The sequence below is a fragment of the Hylobates moloch genome, unplaced genomic scaffold (assembly GCF_009828535.3).
Source record: "Hylobates moloch isolate HMO894 unplaced genomic scaffold, HMol_V3 SCAFFOLD_7, whole genome shotgun sequence".
Taxonomy (NCBI): domain Eukaryota; kingdom Metazoa; phylum Chordata; class Mammalia; order Primates; family Hylobatidae; genus Hylobates; species Hylobates moloch.
Window position 1 is genome coordinate 9,722,163 of NW_026652282.1, and position 23,045 is coordinate 9,745,207.

The 23,045-nt window shown below is 40.9% G+C and overlaps 1 protein-coding gene across 2 annotated transcripts; it reads right to left on the minus strand.

Moving 5' to 3' along the window:
- Positions 1-11,553: 11,553 nt before the first annotated feature.
- Positions 11,554-19,137, minus strand: FAM9C (family with sequence similarity 9 member C). 2 transcript variants are annotated; one of them, XM_058441845.1, is made up of 8 exons: positions 19,050-19,137; positions 18,238-18,366; positions 17,634-17,754; positions 17,424-17,455; positions 15,237-15,351; positions 14,009-14,108; positions 12,049-12,136; positions 11,554-11,711 (listed from the first exon to the last, which is right to left on the minus strand). In XM_058441845.1, exons 2-7 carry the CDS (start codon positions 18,326-18,328, stop codon positions 12,074-12,076), a joined length of 522 nt encoding a protein of 173 aa, XP_058297828.1. In that variant the 5' UTR covers positions 18,329-18,366; positions 19,050-19,137; the 3' UTR covers positions 11,554-11,711; positions 12,049-12,073. The 2 variants fall into 2 exon arrangements, with proteins under 2 accessions (XP_058297828.1, XP_032613864.1); XM_032757973.2 differs by having other exon boundaries at positions 11,554-11,718.
- Positions 19,138-23,045: the final 3,908 nt, after the last annotated feature.

Genomic DNA, 23,045 nt, shown 5'->3' on the forward strand with positions numbered 1-23,045 from the left:
ATAAAACTACCGCTGAAATTAAGAAGTTAGGATCTTCCCAAAGGCAAGCAACTAAACTCATTCTACCGGTGAGACTGAGTGGAACCCTCTGCTCAGCCATTCCTCAGCATTGGACATGGCTTATTCTTGATGTTTGGATAAAATATGGGTTGGTCCGCAGGAAAGACATGCATTTTAAAAATAAAATAAAAAATATGAGTTGGCATCAATAAAATTGTATGTTTTAAGAAATGCAGGTTGGTATTATCAGCCCTGTTTTGCAGATAGAAAAACTGTGGCTCTGAGATCATCAGCAATCCTGAAGTCTAGATGATTTCAAGGCCGGGACTCAAACCTATGACTCTACAGTGTAGAGTTTATGCTGTCTCCTTAAATAGTCATGACTTCGCTAGGCTCACTTGAGAGAGATGATTTCACATACAATATTTAAAAAGTAAGGATGTAGGGGCAATGAAAATGTGGCCCAAGTATATCTAAAAAGGAAGATAGTTCACTGGCATATCAGGTCATGAAACAACCATGAGTGTGAATTAGGAAACCACAATGCACGTGAGAATGGCCCAAACACAACTGACTGCACCATCTGGAGAAAAGGTGAAGCCTACACAGAAGAATGCCAAGCAGAAAAATGAGATGGGTTTATGTCAAGCAAAGATTAACATTTCATGTGTCTTCTCACTTTAAGCACTTCTTCCTGCTTCTGTTATATCCCTTCATCCTGAGCTGAAGTGAGTTCATTAGCTAGGTGGAAAACAAGAGGAAAGCCAGTGGAAACTGACACTCTTTTTAGATTGTAACCCCTACTTGGGGCAAACCTACAGGATCTCAGTGATAGAGGTTTGCTTTCTTAGTAAACAGCCTTGGAAATTCCCCCTGATCTTCCTTCATGGGTCTGATGTTCTTCATCATTTTACCAATGACTTACATGTTGGGAGAGAAAACTTGCTTGCTAGATTTTAAGATAAGCTTATTAAGAGAAGAGGATGGGAGTTGGAAGGGTGGGAGTTGAGTACTTAGCATCTTGCAAGACAGGATCAGAATTTAAGAGATCAGAGGAAATTGAAAAATAATTCATAAAAAGTACAATAAATGCTTGTAGAATAAATAATAAAACAATGCAAAGCAATTATCCTGGGGAAAATAGAGACGGAAAAGTTGGTTATAACGCAAAAGGTCTATGGATCATGGTGATGGTACTTTTGCTTCTGAAAAACCTAAGATGTATCACAACTAGCACAGATGTACTTCATAACACCAGTTGAGTGCCTACTTAATTAATTCTGCTGAGATACTGATGAGGTACAGAAAAGGAAAGCGAGAATCAAAATAAATAGTTTGACTGCCTGTTGGGCACTCAAAGGGTAGTTCTTGATTGATGCATTAAAATGTAGTTTTTGCAGTCTTCAGCTTTATTGAGGCATCATTGACAAACAATAAACTGCACCTGTTTAAAATGTGCAATATGGTGAGTTTTGATGTATACACACATCTGTATGCCACAGTCAAGATGATCAACTTACCTATCATCCCTAAAACTTTCCTCATGCCTCTTGGTAATCCCTCCCTCTCCGCTCCCAGTACCCGGGCAACTACTGATCTACTTTCTGTGACTATAGATTATATTTTATAGACTCGATTTTACATAAATGAAATCACCCAGTAGATCTTTTGAGTCTAGCCTCTTTCATGCAGCATAATAATTTTAAGAGTCATTATGTTGTCTTAAGTGTCAATATTTCATCATGTAGCTTATTTTTTGGTGCTCAGTTATTACTTCCCCGGAGAGATTAGTCAGTTGACACATTCTTATCCTATTTCTTTATTCTGTACTTTTTGTTTAACTCACATCATAGACTCACTAAATATCTATATGAATTTATTCAAGGATTTGGTTCAAAAATGAAAATCTCTTCGAGAGGATTCTATTGGGGGTCATTCATTCATTTGTTCATTAAGTCATTCAGCAAATATCAATTAAGCCCTTACTAGGTCCCAGGCACGGTGCTAGGCACTGAGGATACAATAATAAAGAAAAGAGACATGCATCCCTTACATTCTAATGAGAGGAGACATGTGGCAAACACAATAAAAGCAAAAATTATTAGTATGTTAGAAGTCAACACGTGTGATTTAGACATAATAGAACAGGCTAAAGAGCCAATAGGCATCATCCTAACAATGCAGCCCGGATTCCAAACAGCTCCTGCAAATTGGACTGAGTATAGACTCTGGCGTGGTTTTCTCAGTCACGCTTACACAGGCCCCATGGAAATCAACTTCCATCAGGACTTCAAGGAAACGGAGGCTGCCATGAATGGTCAGGTATTAGGCAATGAAGTCATCCTTCCACTGAACAGTCCCCTACATCCCCTGCAGGTGTGTATGTCTTAAGCTTTTGTGCTCCCCTGCAGGAGAAAGGCCAGAAAGTGGCTGCCACATTCTCCCCCAACTGCAGGAGTGAGGCCAGAGGTTTACCTGGGAAGAATACTCTCCACAAACTTAAATCTCAGCACATTACACTGGTAAATGTCACATTCCAGTTCCAGATATCAATCTGGATCCAGGAATGTATGTGCTTCACTCATTCCAAGCACTCATTTGTTTGGTTTGGGGGAGGAGAGACAAGGCTAGAGCAATCTGAAAGTTCAATCAAGCCAAAATACATTGCTCAAAAACTGATGAAACAGGGCCGCCAATCCATAACCAGAGAATGTTGGGCACTTTCCTCTCTGCAGAAATGTTTTTGCATTTAAGTTTAGGTAGGTTTAAGAGAGGAGTGTAAGGAGAGAGTTTCTGTAACCAGAGGAGGGGAGTCTTCCCCGCCTGCCTCCGGAGCTTCTCCTCCAGGGTGATCTGGCAGCCATTCAAGGCAGCCTGAACTTTCTGAGAGACTTGATTTCCTGTTCCCACTGCCTCAGCCGACTGGAGGACTAGGGTGACCCGGGGGGTAGCAAGGGACACTGGTTAGTTTAGGATCAGCGAGTGGGAACTGTTTATCCCAACATGCTTAGAAATTCTTCCAGCAGCAACTGTAAAAATAAAAGTCTGAACTGTACAAGAAGCTTAGTTATTTCAACTGTGAACTTCAATCATGAGATTCTTGAATATCTTTTTGGGAAGACAAGTTATTTTGTTTGTTTCATTCATTTAAAATATAAAACAACAGACTTCTTATAATGCAGAGGGGACCTCACCGTCACCTAGTTCAACTCACACATTTTACAGATGATGCAGAGTTCAGAGCTATTCATTGACGATGGCTGGGGGGATGGGAGCAAGATCCATGTTTCCTGGCTCTGAACTCAGTGCAATTTCCTCCAAGGATTATAGAGAAGTGCAATTCCAAATGCCACGCCTTAGGGGGAAATTTACTATATGTAAATTATACCTCACAACCTGACTTAAAAAAAAGTATATGTTATCTCTGCTTCCTCCTGAACCTGGGTCTGCTTGACACCAAAGCCCGGGGCTTTCCGCTCTCTGCCTCTCGGTAGTCTTATTGTCATTCCTGTGAATTCATGGCCCTTTAGTGGTTTATGTTTGAGGAGGGAGCTGTGGACTGAATAAACTATGCAGCACAAAGGCATTAACCATGGATTAATGGGAAAGAAAAGCTTGCTGAGTTCTGAGTCTGACGGGTCAAGAGCTTCTGATGGTGTCATGCAAATTTCACTTCCCAATGAAATCAGTCACTCTTCGTGTAGAGGGGCCATCGTATCTTAGCCAGTTCCTGCTTGGGGTTCAGAAGAGAAAACAAAACTGTTTGCCCCTTGGTGGGAAAGGGACATTTGGTATTCTCCTTGGCTTCCTAGCTAATTACAAAGTGTTAATGACATTCAAAGGAAACTTGCCTCCTTCAGGGCTTTACAAATAAGGAAGGGTGGGGGAAGGTGAGCCAAAGAACAGACAGGGGCTCCACTGAAACGCAGGGCACAACCAGTCAGCTCCCAGAGGGGGAGGCAGCCTTAATTTACAAAGGAAATAGACACCCCAGCACAGGCTGAAATTGGGTGGGACCAAGAGTTCTTAAACTAATCACAGCTGGTTTCCAAACCGCAAAGATTTGTTATTGCAAAAACATTCTCAAGCAATAGATGAATAGATTGATGACAGAACAAAGAAAAGATGGAGACATTTTCCCCACAGCGGATTCAAGAGAGGTTCAGAGAGGTATGAACTAGCAAAGTAACACATTTATCCAATCGACATTTTTTACACATCTCCTACACTGGGTCTGAGGACACAGCTATCATGTAACATTTGACCTCCTCTAGTATCCTACAGAAAAACAACTAAAGCACGTTTGTGCAACTCAGAACTACAAGCTCTTCCTTATGATTTGGACAACAGGTGCCTTCAAAGAATGGTTCTTTTTCCTATATTTTCCTTCTCTTAATGTAGAATTTTTTCTTCCACCCTAAAAAGGAAACACGACCATCAGTTTCCCAAATATGAAGAGGGAAATGAATGTGTGTATAAACAGTGGTTACCACCTAGTAGAATTTTAAGCCTTTAAGGATTTTCCCCCCTAACGATTGCAATTTCCTTCAGTTACTATTGTCCTATGTCTTACATCCAATGTACTAGTTAGGTATTTCTTTACAGGCTTTTTAAGATTTACAGGTGTACCTGATCAAAAATAGCTGGAAAGATCTGGGATGTCTTTTACTGGATAATTTATTCCGTGTGTACCCAACAGCCAAGCACTTGGCAAATGACCAAAAATATGATTTATTTATTTTTATTTATGTTGTTGAGACGGAGTCTCACTCTGTCGCCCAGGCTGGAGTGCAGTGGCACCATCTTGGTTCACTGCAACCTCCGCCTCCCGGGTTCAAGCGATTCTCCTGCCTCAGCCTCCCCAGTAGCTGGGATTACAGGCGTGTGTCACCACACCCAGCTAATTTTTTATATTTTGCGTAGAGACAGGGTTTCATCATGTTGGCCAGGCTGGTCTCAAACTCCTGACCTCAAGTGATCCGCCTGCCTCGGCCTCCCAAAGTGCTGGGATTACAGGCATAAGCCCCTGTGCCCGGTCAAGAGATACGATTTAAAAAGCTAGAATAGCTCATGCAAGAAATAAGTAGCTGACAGATAAAATGGCAACTTTATGCTTTAATGGCAATGTAAACTATCCAGAAGGGACATTTATCGGTTCAACAAGAATTGATTTTCTTCGCTCTCAACTATTAACAGGTATTCTCTTTCTAAAAGATAGGAATGTGTGCTCCAGTAACTAATTTGTTTATGTGTAACTAATACATTGAGAGAATCTCTGTAAGACATCTTTCTCTGGCACTTATTTTATCTTGATCCTGGATGGAAGATAATGATAACCAAGTGACCTGTTTGTTGACTAGGGCACATTTCAAAGCAGGTATGGATATTTGATTTAATGTACATTAGCAGGACATTGATGCAAGTGTATGAGTATTGAGACAGGTAGGCAAGCGGCAGGGTGAACTTCACTCCTTAAAATAGTGAGCTCAAGAGGCGTAACTACCTAAGCTGTCTGATTTTGTTCGATGTGCTCTTTTAAAGTGATATAAGGCAAAATATATTTAACTGGTTAATTAGTGAAAATGTAGCAACAAAGGATGTCTGGTTAATTCATGGAAAACGGGAATTTTGAATAAATTTAAAGATAATGTTTGAATTAGGCAAATAAAATTAATTCTTCTGTTTGCATAAACACAGAGATTGGAGAATTGCTGTGTATTCAGTGTTCTTTCAAATGATCAATCATTCATTTATTTAGTACATGTGTATTGTGCATTTCTTGTATGGGTGGGAACACACCAGGTTCCAAAAATAAAACTGGGACTATGATAAAATTTTTACTCTCAAGGGTAACAGTTAAGTAAATAACAGCCACAATATGGAGTTTGAGAGGTACAGAACCAATAAAAGAGAGGAAAAGGGGCACAATTTTGTTTGAGAACAGATTCCAGAAAAGGTAAAGAATTAGGTGGTCTTTGACACAAGTCTTAAAAGAGTAAGTAGGCACTTGCCACACATAGAGGAAATAAAGTATAGCAGACAAAGAACAGACTAGTCACGGTTATTAACTATCAACTAGTCCATCTTTACCACTTACTTGCTATTCGTTCCTGGACACAATTGATCTCAGGGAGGTGGTGAGTAGAATGGTGGTTACCAGAGGTTGGAAATGGTAGGAGGGATGTCAGGGAAAAAGAAATGCTGGACAATGGGTATAAACATACAGTTAGAGAGAAGAAGTAAGTTCTAGTGTTCAATAGCACACTCGAGTAACTACAGTTATCCTGTATTTCAAAATACCTAGATGAGATTCGCAATGTTCTCGACACAAAAAATGATAAAAGTTTGAGATGATGAATATCCCAACTACCCTGATGTGATCTTTACATATTCATGAATCAAAATATCACATTTACCCCATATATATTTACAACTATTACATATCAATAAAAATAATGAAGATATTGGTAACTAATAGCTAACATTTATTCAACATGTACCATGTGTCTAACCTTCTCACCATTGTTTCCTCTGACACTCACAGTAACCCTCTGACACAGATACCATCATCACTGTCTGTTTTACAAATAAATAAGAATAAAAAGAATTGATTTCAATGTGTTTTGGGTGAGCAGCGCTGAGAGAGCCCTGATTCACTTGGATAAGAATACAATGCGCTGTCTGGTTGTGGTTCAATTTTACATCTCAGAGCTTATGTACTGTGAGTGCAATAAATCAGGTGTGTGCACAGAAATTCAGGGCAGAGTTAAGCTCCTCCTAAGGAGTGAGTCAAGTATTTGTGATTTGACTGGATCACCTTAATTTAGATATCTTTTCAAAGATATTAACCTATCAATCCAAGATGAAATTTTAACTAACATCAGGAAGATGAGATGGCCATTTCCCTCTGGTGTCAGGAGAACCCCTCTCCAAGAGGCAGAGGCAAGAGACTCTGTTTCTCCCGGGTTTCAGTTGCTGAAGGAAAGGACTTGCCACTGGTCTGTGGGCAAACTTCCTTGGGTGCTGTCTTTGCGTTTGAACTCTGAATTTTTCCAGTACATCATTGTTCTAAGGATATATTTAGTGCTTTGTGACTGTACATTTCAATATTCAGCTGTTGAGTGAGACAATATTACGAGACATGATGCTCTTGATATCAGCCGTTCTTCAAAGGGGGTGTTTCTTATGGAACAAAAGAAAATACATGCTTCAATCTAGAATTTAAAAGCATTAACTGCAACGTTTCGAGCATATATAAATAAATGTTATCTGTCTTACCATTTTTGGGAGAAAAGTGAATCTTTACATTTGTTTTAGTGTGACTTGTTTCTGATATTCTAACCTAAAATTTCATGGTCACAAAAAAGTACAAATTAAACGTTCTCTTTATGAAAAATAAAACAGGGACTATAGCACAGGTGATGTGAGAAAAACAGTCACTAAACAAAGGAACGAAGAGTGAACCCTGAAGTAATCTACGGACTTGGGGTGATAATGATATGTCAATGTAAGTTCATGGGGTGTAAGAAAGGCACCACTCTGGTGGGGGATATGGATAGTGGGGAAGGCTATGGTAGGAGAACAGGGGGTAAATGAGAAATCTTTAGACTTTCAGATCAATTTGTTGTGAACTAAAAACAATTCTAAAAAATAAAGTCATATATATGTGTGTGTACATATATTCACATATACATATATGCATATTATATATGTATAGATACGTGTATATGCATATATACATAAACACACACACACACACACACACACACATATATACACATTTATACACACACACACACCCCTAATAACTTTTAAGGACAAAAACTTTCTTCCCTTCAGAATATCTGCCAAAGTGACTTAAAGTACACCGTTACTCATTTGAGGTAGTAAGGGGTGGCATAAACATCAACTGTTTCACCACTAAGTACATTGTGTCCTACTTCTTGTCCTTCCATTATAGAATAAACAGTTACATAGCCCAGTGTGTATAACAGAGCTCTCATATGGACCTCTGCAGATCTCAAATGAGGATCTTCTTAGAAACTTGAAGTAGTAGTTACACTTATACACCAACACACGCTTTGGGTAAAAGGAAAATCCTTTATGAAAATGCAAACTTTAGGAATTAAATGCTCCCCATAAGGACTCACTTATTCCTGCATAAGTGATTGCAGGCAGAAAAACAGAATCTGAATGAACTTGTTTTTCTTAAACTTGGAAAACCTAGAAAAGACAAGAGTGGTATATAGGGGCCAATTAAAATAAAAAGCACAAGGAAAAATGAGAGGAAGTAGCTCCTCTCCTCCCAATGGGAGTTTTGTGTTTTGAACAATTCATGAAAGGAATTTCAGAAACTCAGCAAAAGAATACATTTAACTGACTTACTCCAGATATATTCTGAATTTCATATTTACTAAATAAAGTGTTTCCAAATGAACATTTTGTATGTTGTTACATGTAAAAACTGCACATTACAAAAGGAAAGGTAGGAGAATTCATCACTTAAGTTTTTAGATGCATGTATACTTAAACTTCCACATACTCCACAAATACTGAACTTGAAAAACAAAGCACCCTACATAATTTACCTTGCCACAGATATGAAATAATTGTAAGCATACATAAATGTTAATAAAATACTTTGAATCAATGCTAAGGGGAGATATCATTGAATGGTGGACCAAAACAAACTAAATGGCAATTTGATGTCTGTGGAAATGATATACCCACAAGCCGGTGGCTCAGCACTGATATTAATATATCTTGCTCAGTTGTCTCAATCATTTATAGTAGTTTAATTTTTTCAAGAACACAGACGTTAAGGTACTTTTAATAATTTTGAAAGGCCATAAAGTATATCTATTTTTTGAAGTCTTGCTTTCATTGGAATTGCTTCTTTAACTTAATGAGTAAATACAAAGAATGCACAGATAAAATAAGGGTTTGTCTTCTTTTATTAGAGAAAAATGTACTTTTCCATGCCCGTGCTTTCCACATTTTTGGAACTGATACAGATCCACAGAGGCCAAACCTAAAACTAAACTATCTTTAATGTTAAAATTTAATTGACAGTGTATATAACTGTGCAGTTGCTGCTTTCTCACAGAACTGTCTAGGGTTCATTCAACAGATCATAGAAACGTGGTCTGGCATTTAACAAAGAGACTAACGATAGAAGAGATATACTAATTTATACAAGAATTAACTAAACACTGTCATGTGGTTTAGTGTAGCTCAAGTTATGCTTGTATCATATAACATAGGTTCAAGTTCTTTTGTCAGTCATCAGAATAACAGAGGTTGAATGTACATCTGAATAAGTGCCAACTCTTGCTGCAGCTGTTTCAAAAAAATAAATTTAAGTAATTGCGATACACATTTCTATAAATAAAATATTCCAGTGCTTACATCAATCCTGAGTTTTTAAGATAAAATATGCACTACTTACAATTACCACAATATTATTTTGGAACACGGCGATTTATTTTTTAAGTTGACTATCTTCACCAAAAAGAGGGCTTTCATTATACTCTTCCAAGTCCTCATACTCTAAAACAAAAAGTCTAGTTCACTGACAAACCATCACTTTACATCTCACATTTTAAACAGAGTAAATTAAATGTCAAAAGGAAACAGCTTTTAATATTCAGAGGATGCTGGTTATTTATTTCAAATTTAAAAACTGTAATCAGGCCGGGCGCGGTGGCTCATGCTTGTAATCCCAGCACTTTGGGAGGCCGAGGCGGGTGGATCACGAGGTCAGGAGATCGAGACCACGGTGAAACCCCGTCTCTACTAACAATACAAAAAATTAGCCGGGCGTGGTGGCGGGCGCCTGTAGTCCCAGCTACTCGGAGAGGCTGAGGCAGGAGAGTGGCGTGAACCTGGGAGGCGGAGCTTGCAGTGAGCCGAGATTGCGCCACTGCACTCCAGCCTGGGCGACAGAGCGAGACTCCGTCTCAGAAAAAAAAGAAAACAAAAAAACTGTAATCAGTACATGGAGCTCCAAATACTTAAAATTTTTAATGCCAGATTTTAGTGAAATATTATTATAGCAGGTCCAACAATCATGTACTTTGCTTGAAGAAAATGGTTTGTTGAACTCATGTTATGGTCAAGATGGAGCAAAAACAGAAAAAGACTGGTAGTCTTAGATCATGACATACCATAGTTTTTCACCAGACTGTGACCCATTTGTTATCACTAATAGTCCACATAACATCGTTTCCACTGAAGGGATAAAATGGTCTGTGACATGACCTCATCAAGTTAGAGAAAACATAACTATGTTTGAAATATATACTATTCCCTCAACAAATAGTTCAACAGTTCCTACTCCCTAAAATGTGGTATGTTAATGCTAAGGAAGACGTAAAAAAATGAAGACACAATCTCTTCCATATTCCTGTGACATGAGCAAATATGCACGAATAAAAAAATTAATACAAAACTTACGTAACTGCTATGGAAGGGCAACTCACTCGGACATGTAGCCAAAAATGGAGACTGATGTCCACTTTTTGATTGAAATCAAAAGATTTCAATTGGTCAAAAACAAGAAAAAAAAAGATATTAGAAGCATTGTGAGGGAAGAGCAAGAGCAAAGCATGAGAGTAATGGAGAGGTCGTTCAGAGAAGGCTGTCAACCTGGAGAGGCGGGAAGAAAGACAGAAGGCGGCAAAACAAGCCCAAGAGGGGGTAATGTAAAGGGGAGAGTCTCTGAATATCTAAGAGCTGACATGTGGATACCATTGACAGGCTGGGAAGAGGGAAGGGCTAGAAGCATTTTAGGAAGGGAAAGGTTTTAGGAAGATAGTATTTCTGATTAATGAAGGGTGGCTCAGAAGAGAAGAGAGAACTCAGAAAACAGTTTAATAGTACGAGCAAGGAAGAATGAGGTCTTGAACTAGGGTTGCCTCAGTGGCAATTTAAAACAAGAAATTTAAGGACCATTGCAGAGGTAAAACTTGCCTCATGAAAACTGCATGGGAAAGATAATGGACTCAGAAGAGTCCAAGATGATACCGAAGTTCCTACCCTAAGTGGTAACATGTAGCATTAACATTGACAGGAAAACTTTTCTAGTCTTATGTTCATACCAATTAATAAATGGTTTCTGGGGAATATTATCACAATATGTTCTCCACTTGTGACTTCTATATAAATAACTGTTTTGTGTATACATAATCCTCAAGTTGCTTGAAAATTTTATTTTCAAACTCTTTTCCCAGTTTATTTAACACATCTCAGTCAGTGTAGAGGAGTGACATATGAACGTGTCTTTTCACAAGTTTACTAAAAAGAATATCTTACCTCCCAAAAGGGAATTCCATTGTTTCCTAAATAATACACATCTACATGAAGAAGAGCTCATTGTCCGATGACAATTTGCTAATGTGCTGTACAACAGCAGATAATTCACAAATCACAACGTGTTAATAATCTGCTGGCTTTCCCGTTCTGTTATACATCTGAACCATCTCTTATGATTACAAATTGTCATGTAAAACCATTACTAGTCACTAATAATTTTGAAAGTGAATATGCCATAAAACACTCCTTTATTACAGCAGAAAACAAAAGAGATATTCAGTAGTTACATTTGCCTACTTCCTATTTAACTAAAACTCTTGAAACAACACACGTAAAAAAGACATCCAGAAAGGACTGATGGACTTTCTGCCTTCCACTAAAGATTTGTCGCTGATCTGCTAAAAACTGAAAATAAAGTCTTCATTAATGTGTTCATAAGGTATCAATTTTTATACACAAGATGTATATTTCTAGGTAAAATTTCCAATTTATCTTTTCCTGGTCTAAATAACTCCCACAAAACTATTCATGAATCCTAAAAATACTGTTTTATGTTAATACATTTACTAATTATGTTAAATCTGGAACAATACATTCAAAGTTAAAAATGGTAAGTAATTTAAAATGTATAACCAATATGTCTTTCCATACATTCTGAAACAAGCAGACTGTCTTCTATTTTAATGCATGTGTTGTATTTTATAAGAACGTATTGTGTTACCAAATAGAACAGACCTTTGTGAATTGCTCGTGTGGTGGCTCAATCTCTTTCAGTTCCTTTCTCATCTTGTTGCCACCTCTTTTGTTGCTCTTGAAATATTTTCTAGAAGCACAAAACAAAAAAGTGATTAAAATTGGGTAAATTTTAATACTTATAAAACATAGGCTGGGCACGGTGGCTCAAGCCTGTAATCCCAGCAGTTTGGGAGGCCAAGGCGGGAGGATCACAAGGTCAGGAGATCAAGATCATCCTGGCTAACATGGTGAAACCCCATCTCTACTAAAAACACAAAAATTTAGCTGGGTGTGGTGGCAGCGGGCGCCTGTAGTCCCAGCTTCTCAAGAGGCTGAGGCAGGAGAATGGCGTGAACCCAGGAGGCGGAGGTTGCAGTGAGCCAAGATTGTGCCACTGCACTCCAGCCTGGGCGACAAAAAAAAAAAAACCATAATTCTGCATTAAAGAAATACTCTTTAAATCAATACTTCTGAACACTTTCTTTTAGACGTTTATGACCAATTTGAAACAATTGTGTTCACCACTCATATGCTAAAACAATAACCTTTTTCTTTTTTTTTTTTTTTTTTTTTTTTGAGACGGAGTCTCGCTCTGTCGCCCAGGCTGGAGTGCAGTGGCGCAATCTCGGCTCACTGCAAGCTCCGCCTTGCCTCAGCCTCTCCGAGTAGCTGGGACTACAGGCGCCCGCCACCACGCCCGGCTAATTTTTTTTGTATTTTTAGTAGAGACGGGGTTTCACCGTGGTCTCGATCTCCTGACCTCGTGATCCGCCCGCCTCGGCCTCCCAAAGTGCTGGGATTACAAGCGTGAGCCACCGCGCCCGGCAACAATAACCTTTTTCATCAGTCATGGAGTAAAGAATTTTTTCTTATACATATTCAACACATAAGTCTTAATTCTTGATTTCAAATGAAGAGTATTCGATGACCCTTCCTATAATTTGTTGACCACAGATAGGTAAGATCTATACAGAAATTAACTAAGAAACATTCTTTCTTACTAAGATTTTAAACACCTATTAAATCTTGGTCATTTCAATATGTACATAGATGAACCTTCCATTAATGATTGCCTTTCTGCACCTTGACCTAATCTCCAACAACAGTGTTCTCCTCTCCTCTACGTGGCACTCACAGTCATCCCCTAAATTTTGTCGTTCCCAGTGACCGCAGTATCTACATAATATTAATAATAGCAATGATAAACAGCAACCATGGGTCAGATTGCATCCTGAAAAATTTAAATAACCCTATTACATAGGAACCCTTTAATCCTCCAAACAACTCTGAAGTAGGTACTCTCACCATGTCTCCTTTTGTATATAAAGAAACTTTAGCACAGAGATAAATAATTTGCCCATGGTTCCCAAACTAGCAATGGTCAAACTGGAATTGGATCCCAAGCAGTGGGGCTCCGGAGTCCCAACCCTTGATCACTGCACTCAGCTGTTTCTCCATCTTCCTAACATACAGCCACTACCTTCCTGCCACTGTAGGTCACTCACTTCAGTACTACAGCTCAGGGGTCTGTCGGGACCTGATGCCTATTGAATGGAGCACTTTTCACTGCCCAATGCCCCACCCTCATGTGCTCAGGTAACTCAGTCCCAGCTGAAATTCCACAGCCAGTCATCATAACCCCATGCCTGCATCTGTGCCCTGTCCAATTCTCCCTCTATCAACGTGCTCAGCTACACCCCAACCCAGGAAATTCCAACCCTACAGCTGCTCTTGCACAAATATGCCAATTGGGTTCACTTTAACTTCTTAATCGCTATGATGCTGACTTCAGCTGGACCCCTAATGCTGCATGGCAATTATATTCCCCTAGTCCATGAGTCTACTAATGGGCCCCCCACTCTGGGCTCATGCCCTCTTCCTTCTTTGCTGGATTTCTGCATGAATTATTACTACCTGAGACATTGATACAATAGGTTAATCACAAAGCTAAGCCTGATACCATCTTTTCTCCTTCTCCTTCCTCATCTTTCTGCTCATCTGTGATGAACTCTTCAAGGACATTCGGCAACTTCAGAGAAATTCTATAATCACGTTTCTGCCTGTAACACATAATAAGTAACAAGGTCATACGTCATAGAGAGATGAAAAATTAATCCTATTCAAACCAAAACCGACTTGACATAGTTTATACTATAAAGTAGCAAGGGGGTAATAGCAGCTGAAATCTTCTTTTTGGGAAAAGGTGAATGAGTTACTGTCATTCTGAAAGGATCCCTTCCTAACTGACCACTAGAGCAGCTATCTTACATTCTTTACCTGCTGAAGACAAAGGAGGGTTTACTGCACTATAAATTTCCCAGAAACAATCTTTTTCTCCAAGAGCAGTTTACTTTTCTTTTTTTTGAGACGGAGTCTTGCTCTGTCTCCCAGGCTGGAGTGCAGTGGCGCAATCTCCGCTCACTGCAAGCTCCGCCTCCCGGGTTCACGCCATTCTCCTGCCTCAGCCTCTCTGAGTAGCTGGGACTACAGGCGCCCACCACCATGCCCGGCTAATTTTTTTGTATTTTTAGTAGAGACGGGGTTTCACCGTGGTCTCGATCTCCTGACCTCGTGATCCGCCCGCCTCGGCCTCCCAAAGTGCTGGGATTACAAGCGTGAGCCACCGCGCCCGGCCGAGCAGTTTACTTTTCATTTCTTCTTACTAAATAACATATGGGTTCTCATAAGGAAGTTCAAGAATATCATAGCCATTCATCCCGTAAGATTTCCCGAAAGAAATACTTAACTATTTCTCCACTTTGGCACAACAATGATCTAAAAGGAATAGTGAAAACAATTTAACTAAAATAAATAACTTATTTACAACACAAGGTTATCCCTTTCTACATAATTGAATATTGTTAAGAATCTACAGACTAAACGTTGAAGACATTTATCTTATATTCAGCTACCATATTTCTAGAAATGGATAAACATTAATTTTACAGGAAGACTTTTTATCTGGAAGGCAAAAAGAGGTCATCTTCATTGGCTTCTAGGTAATATCTCTCAATTCTGTTAAACTGAGGTTATAAAACTAAAGAAACTTACCTGTTTAGGGAACAATCAAGTAAAATATGTTGTTCCCTAGAGATGCCAATATGTACAGGATAGTTTTGGAAATTATTTGCACAAATGAATAAAGAAATGATATAAATATCATTATTCAAAAAAGCCAACAATCATACCTTTTTAGTTGTGTTGTTCTCAAAATATTTTTAATTCTGTTCTTTATTTCGCTGCAAGCTTTTGCAACCTTTTCAATCCTTTTTCTCTTTGCAGCAAGATCCTCTTTAATGTCAGCTAGATAGTAAATGAATATGCATTAAATGTTCATGTTGAAAAGTAGTTTCTTTGCATATATTGAAACCAGTATGGGACTTGATGGTTCAGCAATATCAGAAGGACATTTAAAATGTAAAATGCAAAGACCATTTCAAAAAGCAAGATTTACTTACTTTATGTAAAACTTTTCAGGTATTAATATTAGTATTCCAATTTCAATTGGTGTAACAGCAAATCACTTAATTGACGGATGATGAAAAAAAGTGAATAATTAAAAGTTTCTATTTTTTAAGTGTGCAGAATGGGTTACAAACACAGACTTTAATTTCTTTTTTTTTTTTTTTTTCAGACAGAGTCTCGCTCTGTCGCCCAGGCTGGAGTGCAGTGGCATGATCTCGGCTCACTGCAAGCTCTGCCTCCCGGGTTCACGCCATTCTCCTACCTCAGCCTCCTGAGTAGCTGGCACTACAGGTGCCCGCCACCATGCCTGGCTAATTTTTGTATTTTTAGTGGAGACAGGGTTTCACCGCGTTAGTCAGGATGGTCTTGATCTCCTGACCTCGTGATCCGCCCGCCTCGGCCTCCCAAAGTGCTGGGATTACAGGTGTGAGCCACCGCGCCCGGCCACAGACTTTAATTTCTACATTTATAAAATGTCCTACAATTCAAAGGACATGTTTCCGTGAAATACTGTCACAACTCATTATGTAAAGCACAAAAAAGTATCTTATTTAATAAGACCATCAAAAGGGTAGAAATAACTTAATATAAAATAAGTTAAGTATTTTTAATCAATCTAGTGGTTGATGCTATTAACTGTATTTTAATAAAAGAAGCAATGTCCATGGGTATAAACATTTAGGTTTAAATAGATAAAGAAATACATTCAAAAACACGTTTGAAATATTTTCTGAGAGCTTTTTATATGACATTTTTATCCATAGTGCGGTGTTTCAGAAAACTGTAATACTGCAAGGAATGCTTTCCTAAACATGGTTTCACATCAGAGATCTCCCATCAATTGCTAAGAATAGGTTTGAGCAATCATAAAAGAGCTGCACCATAATACAAATTTTTTTACATACAGTATCCATCTATAATACTCAATGTGTTAGGCAGCTCACAAAACTGGCACTTTGTCACCACCAAGCAGAGCAAAGCTTTCCAAATATATTGCTTGTATGAATTATCGCTATAGAAGAGCTGAAAACTAAAGCAAGCTTTTTAAAAATAAGAGTATTGTCTCCATCATCTCTACAGAAATTTTCTCAAACTTTTTTGAAAATATGGTCCTATAACAGTGCAACTAATATTTCACATGGCAATATAAAGTTTATGAGTTTTTGGATCCAATTATATGCTTCTCACTGGGTAGAAAAGTTGTCTTTCCTTTTCTACTACACAGCTTATTACTGGAATAATAATAGAAAATCATCATTTTAGAGAGTTCAATTTTCCCTGGTACTTTAAAGAAAACAAAATCAGAAAGTTGTGACAATAGCTAAATCAGGAAGATGAAAAACTCATATTAAAAACTCTGAGTACATACGGACAGTAAGAGGTGAACAACACACACCTGGGCCTACTTGAGGTTAGAGGGTAGGAGGAGGGTGAGGATCGAAAACCACCCATCAGGTACGATGCTTATAATCTGGGTGACAAAATAATCTGTATACCAAACCCCTGTGACATGCAATTTATCTATATAACGAATCTGCACATGTACCCCCAAACCTAAAGTAAGCTAAAAAAAAAAACCTGATATATGACTTAATGTGTGTACACTGAAAGGAACGAATAGAGCTGTTTCTCCTCCAATGTCCTCTAATATCCCCCAAACAATTAAATTCCCACGTGTATGAAAGAAAAGTCACCCCTCTTGCTTCACCATTATTAGAAGCATTCTCACATTCCACATCAACAATTAAAAAGGTAAGTAAGAAAAATTATCAAACAGATTACATTAAATGCTATATATGAGAAGAAGGCATTTAAGACAGTCTTGTCATCCACTAATTCATATAACCTACTGTAAGAGTTATATGGTTGAAAACAATTTTCATAAACCACAAATAGCTCATAAAACATACCTGCAATATCTTCTGGCTCCTTGGTATCAACCCTGTAACAAAAAGTTGCAACAAAATTTTAACATAATGCTACACAAAATGCCTTGTTTGTTGGGAAGAAATGTCTTATGTGAAATGTTCTGCATAGAACAGAACAGTGACGACATGATCCAAAGCTGACTTTTCCTAAAAGACCTTATCCGACAGGCAAAAGTGACTTAAACACTTTACCCCGTTTGTTTGTCTGTTTCAGCAAAAGATCCTCTTTCCCCATGCTCATCAGTTACATCTCCCTCCTTTGTCTCTGTAACAGGTTTTCTTTCCTCATGCTCATAACCTACTGGATCCTTTCCTGCATTAAAATAAAAAAGACAAACCTTTTTTAGAGGAAGACGCTGTTGTGGACATTTTTTGTAGAGAAACGTACTATTTGTAGACTTTTTTTTGGCTCTCTGCCAATTAAAGCTCTAAAGCACAACTATACATGGAATCGCCGGCTCCTGACCATTTTACTGGGGCATTTTTGGAAGCCCTTCGGGTTCAAGTCCCGGTAAACAATGTTCACAGATCAGACCCCTTGGATGTCAGGACTGCATCCATGGAGAAGAGCTGCTCTGAGAGCATCTGTAACCCTGCTATGAGGGGGAGCCTCCCACGGGAAGCCTAAGGCCCTTGAGCCCGCTTTGAAAACCTGGGGCATCTTAGCACATGCACGGCGGACTCCAAAGCCACGAAGGGGCCGGGGTCCTCGGGCTGCCCATGTGCCCCCCCGCGCAGAAAGCAGACAGACCGTCGGGCGTGCACCTTCTTCTAGGTCCCCTTGGGCTGTGTGTACCTGCAAGCTCCATTTCCTGGGTGGCCATAACTTGAACCTCCAACTGGTCCTTGGCAGCCCTCCTGCTGTGCTTCCTGCTCACGGGCTCCATGGCTGGCTGTCCTGGGAAGCTAGAGGCGACCTCTGAGCCTGGTGAGTGCAAAGACACACTGAGGAAACTAAGGAAACGAGGCGTGTTAAATGAAAACCATCAGGATCGCGGGTTCAAGGGCGCCCCGAGTCTCCTGTGGGAGCAGGAGGGGACGCGGAGAAGATGCCATCGTCCCCTCCTGTCCTGGCCCGTCCAGCGCTTCCCCAGGGCTGGCTGCAGAGCTCGCAGAATTCCGCCGCCTCTGCGGGATTCTTGCAGTGCCCTTGGGACAGAGCCTGGCCCTGCCCCTGGGTTCCCCAGCGACCCAGTGTAGTCGGGAGGGCCGCGGGGCGACACAGGATCTCCCCAGCCATCTCCATGGGAATGAGCCGGTACGCACCTGTTTCTGACAGGGGCAGGGACTGCCCACTCGCCAGCCTGGATGCCCAGGGGACCCCTGGTGACCCCAAGTATCCCGTCCTGATGGGCGGCCAGACAAGACGGACCCACGTTGACCCCCCAACCCCCCCCCCAAACGCTGCACACATGCACAGGCCTCCGGGACCCTCCTGGGTCCTGGGGACCACTCAGGCAGCTCCAGCTCCCCGCCCTGACCCAGGCCCCAGGCGACAATGCCTGGGCCATTTCCTCACAGATCAGCCTGGCTGCCCCGCCCTTCACACCCTCTTCCCCAAAGGGCCTCTTGCCCGCCTTCCCCGCATCCCCACCGAGGGCGTCTCACCTGAGGGAGCCCTGATGTTGTTCCCTCAGAGGACCTGCAGAGGCTGGCACCACGAAGCTCCTCTGAGGGCCTGGATCCTCGGTTCTCGCGAGAGCAGCAGCCGGCCTGGCTGCCCGCGCTCCTCGCTGATTGGTCGGCTCAGTGCGCATGCAGGTGGCGGGCGGCATGGGGCCACGCCCCGTGCAGGCACACCCTCCCCCTCAGGGACTGTCCATAGCTGCTGTGGACTCACTGGGTGGCTCTCTGAGGCCTCTGTCCCCACGATATTCCAGCTCCTCATCCTGGTGAAGGAAGCAAGGACCCCGGAGTGGTGAGTGCCAGGGGACCCTGCCCTAAGGAATGGAGGCCAAGTGAACGGGGCCTAGGACCTTGCCCCCAGGCTCATTCCAGCCACTCCTGCCCCTTTGGGTGGAATGGCCATCACCCTGCGGGTGGGGCCCAGGCTCCCTCCCATGTCCTGTATGCTTCCAACATGCCCAGCTGCATCCTTTTTATCAATAGATTGTGCTTTTATGTTTTATCTAAGAAAATTGTTGACTCCCAGCAGGGGCAGGTAATTTTCTCCTATCCTACTTCATTCCCTCACACTGGGCATTGCATGATTCTGTAGTGGATATACAAAGTGAAAGACTTTATGTCTAGATTTCTCATGATGTGGTCATTTCTTTTCTTTCATCTTTCTTTTCTTTTTCTTTCTTTCTTTTTTTTTTTTTTTGACAGAGTCTTGCTTTGTCACCCAGGCTGGGCTGCAATGGTGTAATCACTGCTCACTGTAGCCTCAACTTCCCATGCTCAAGGAATCCTCCCACCACAGCCTCCCAAGTAGCTGGGACTACAGGCATGTCCCACCATGCCCAGCTAATTTTATTTTATTTATTTATTTATTTTTAGAGACAGAGTCTCACTCTGTCGCCCAGGCTGGAGTGCAGTGGCACGATCTTGGCTTACTGCAACCTCTGCCTCCCTGGTTCAAGCAATTCTCCTGCCTCAGCCTCCCAAGTAGCTGGGACTATAGGCACACGCCGCCACGCCTGGCTGATTTTTTTTTTTTTTTTTTTTTTTAGGATAGAGACGGGGTCTCACTATGTTGCCCAGGCTGGTCTGCAACTCCTGGGCTCAAGTGATCCGCCCGCCTCAGCCTCCCAAAGTGCTGGGGTTACAGGCGTGAGCCATGGTGCCCAGCCCGATTATTTCCACAGCTGGGTTGGAAGCCATCTTCCCCTGACAAGGCAGCTCACCTTTATGTCTAAGAGTTCTCTATAACCTAAAGAGAATCCCTAATTACTGACACTAAATACCACCAGCTGTCCCATTTCCCCACAATATACTTGGTACCCAAATTAGCCAATGAGACATCTTGGGCAATTTTAATCCATGATTGCTTCAGGTTTCCCTCTCTTTCGAGCTTAAGATGTGTAACATTAAGAAAGAAGACAAATCTTGCGGAGGGCTTTGTGCAACCAGCCTTACAGCTTTCTATCCCATCTGGATCAATGTAATTTTCATACGCTTCATCAAAGATTTCAGCTGAAAGTACTATACCAGGTTCTGTCTATAATTGGAAACACATACACACATACACCAACTACTGGTATTCAGCTAAGAATTCAATGCTGGCTCATTTTTCTTTAAAAGAATGTCAAATCAAGGAACAATTCTCCATCGCAAAGCAGAATTTGATGTCAGGTGAAGACAAATGGGGATTACAGAGCTACTTCTTTGGCATAACAGCCTAGAAACAAACTGAAAAGGATTCTGCAATTTTAAATAGGCACAAAGACATTCTTTTAAGAACACCAAGTGTCCAAGTTACAAAACCCTGAAGAAATTCTTTTAAACTTTTGGATGGAGCAATTTATCTCTTTTTCCCAACTGGAGTATTTGTGAGATGTCTCTCAGAAAGAAACAACTCAATACACAAACCATTAAGCCTTTGTAAAGGGAGGAAGTCTATTTGAAGCAACTCTGGGTTGCAGAAACAGGTTTTGTGAACCAACCAAAGCCTTTAGGGCAAACATGGTCACTTCAATTTTTTTTTTTTCCCACTAGAGGTTATCTACAAAGACCACAGGAAATGTTTAAGCAAATTTAAACGCGATTTCTCAAGAGTTATTAGAATAAGTACATTAATTTAGAGAATTGGTTTCTAATAACTGGAGGCATAACCCCCTCCTACCCCCGACACCCTACTCCACCCTATGTGAATCGACTGACAAGTAAGGATAATGCTTCATAACAAATGTAGAAATAACACCAATTTTCAAAGCAGCCCTTGCTCTTCTATTTCTGTCATTAAGAACTAACTGAAAGAAATCCACCCCTTGGATTCATAGACAGACAGAGGGACAAACACATGGCTAGATATGTGATAAGCAACAACAGTATGGCCAAATGTCAGTGATGGAATCTAGGTGGTGGGAACATGAATGTTTTCCATGAAATTCTTTCAACTTTTCTGTGTATTTGTAATTTCTAATAATAAAATGTTGGAAAACAACATGTATGCTGTGCATACATGTAGAGACATAGGCTCAGACGCTCTCATCAAATGGCAGCAACAATTGTTCATTTTGAAAACATCTAGAAATCTAAGATGTGATCACTGGGTTAAAGACTATATACATCCATACTCTGTAGTCTGAATTAGTGATTTACACTCTAATAGCCAATCAAATTGCTCATTTATCAGACAGGGCTGGTAGCACAGGAGATGGAAGTTTCTCTACTGATAATCCTCCAGATGTTTGAGGGCTTCATATTCATTCACATTTCAGCCTTTTCTCCAATTCTTAGACTCTTAGCAAAAGTTTATACTTGAATGAAGCAGCAAATTCTAGGCTCCAGCTGTTTAAGAATAAATGAAAACATTCATGTCTTTCAGAAAGGCTTATCTGATGTACTCTGCACAAATACCCTCACCTATGATCTTCTCTGTGCAGACTCTATCAGGGCCCTTCTCAATGGGCTTTTCTTTTCTTTTTTTTTTTTTTTTTTTTTTTTTTTTTTTTTTTTTTTTTTTTTTTTTTTTGAGACGGAGTCTCGCTCTGTCGCCCAGGCTGGAGTGCAGGGGCGCAATCTCGGCTCACTGCAAGCTCCGCCTCCTGGGTTCACGCCATTCTCCTGCCTCAGCCTCTCCGAGTAGCTGGGACTACAGGCGCCCGCCACCACGCCCGGCTAATTTTTTGTATTTTTAGTAGAGACGGGGTTTCACCGTGGTCTCGATCTCCTGACCTCGTGATCCATCCGCCTCGGCCTCCCAAAGTGCTGGGATTACAAGCGTGAGCCACCGCGCCCGGCCACTCAATGGGCTTTTCAAGACTCTCTCCAATTAGATTATAATTCCTTCAAGGGCAGGTCTTTGTCAACTTTGCTTCTCCAGCACTCAGCGCCATGGTTGGCACATGGTGGGCCGTCAGCAAATGCTGTGTTTGCTATACGTGAATTAATGCTGTGCATACATGTAGAGACATAGGCTCAGACCCTCTCATCAAATGGCAAAGTCTACCACCCAGTCCTGAGAATTACATCTCAGCTTAGAGCAGAGAGGCCCCACCCTGGCATCTCCTGGAATCACTCAGGAAATTTCAAAACACACTGCTGCCTCCATCCTACCCACTAAGTTTCTGATTAACTGTGTTGGAGTTTAGCCTGGGCCTCAGGACGGTGAAATCTCCCCAGATGATAGAAAAGTGCAGGCAGCACTGAGAATTCCAGGGTTTGGACTTTGCAAGCCACCAGGTAATTTCATTTTCACTCACCTTCTTTCCTTTGATTCTCAGGACAAGCTACCAGGTCTCCAGGACTGAAGGTTATCATCTAAGTTGGTGTTCTCAACTGGAGGCGATTTACCCCCCAACCAGGAGACAGTTGGCAATGTCTGGAGGTATTTTTGGTTTTTATAGCTGGGGATGGGGGTGCTACTGGCATCTTGTGGGTAGAAGCCAGGGATGCTACTAAACATCCAATGCACAGGATAGCGCCACCACAAAGAATTAT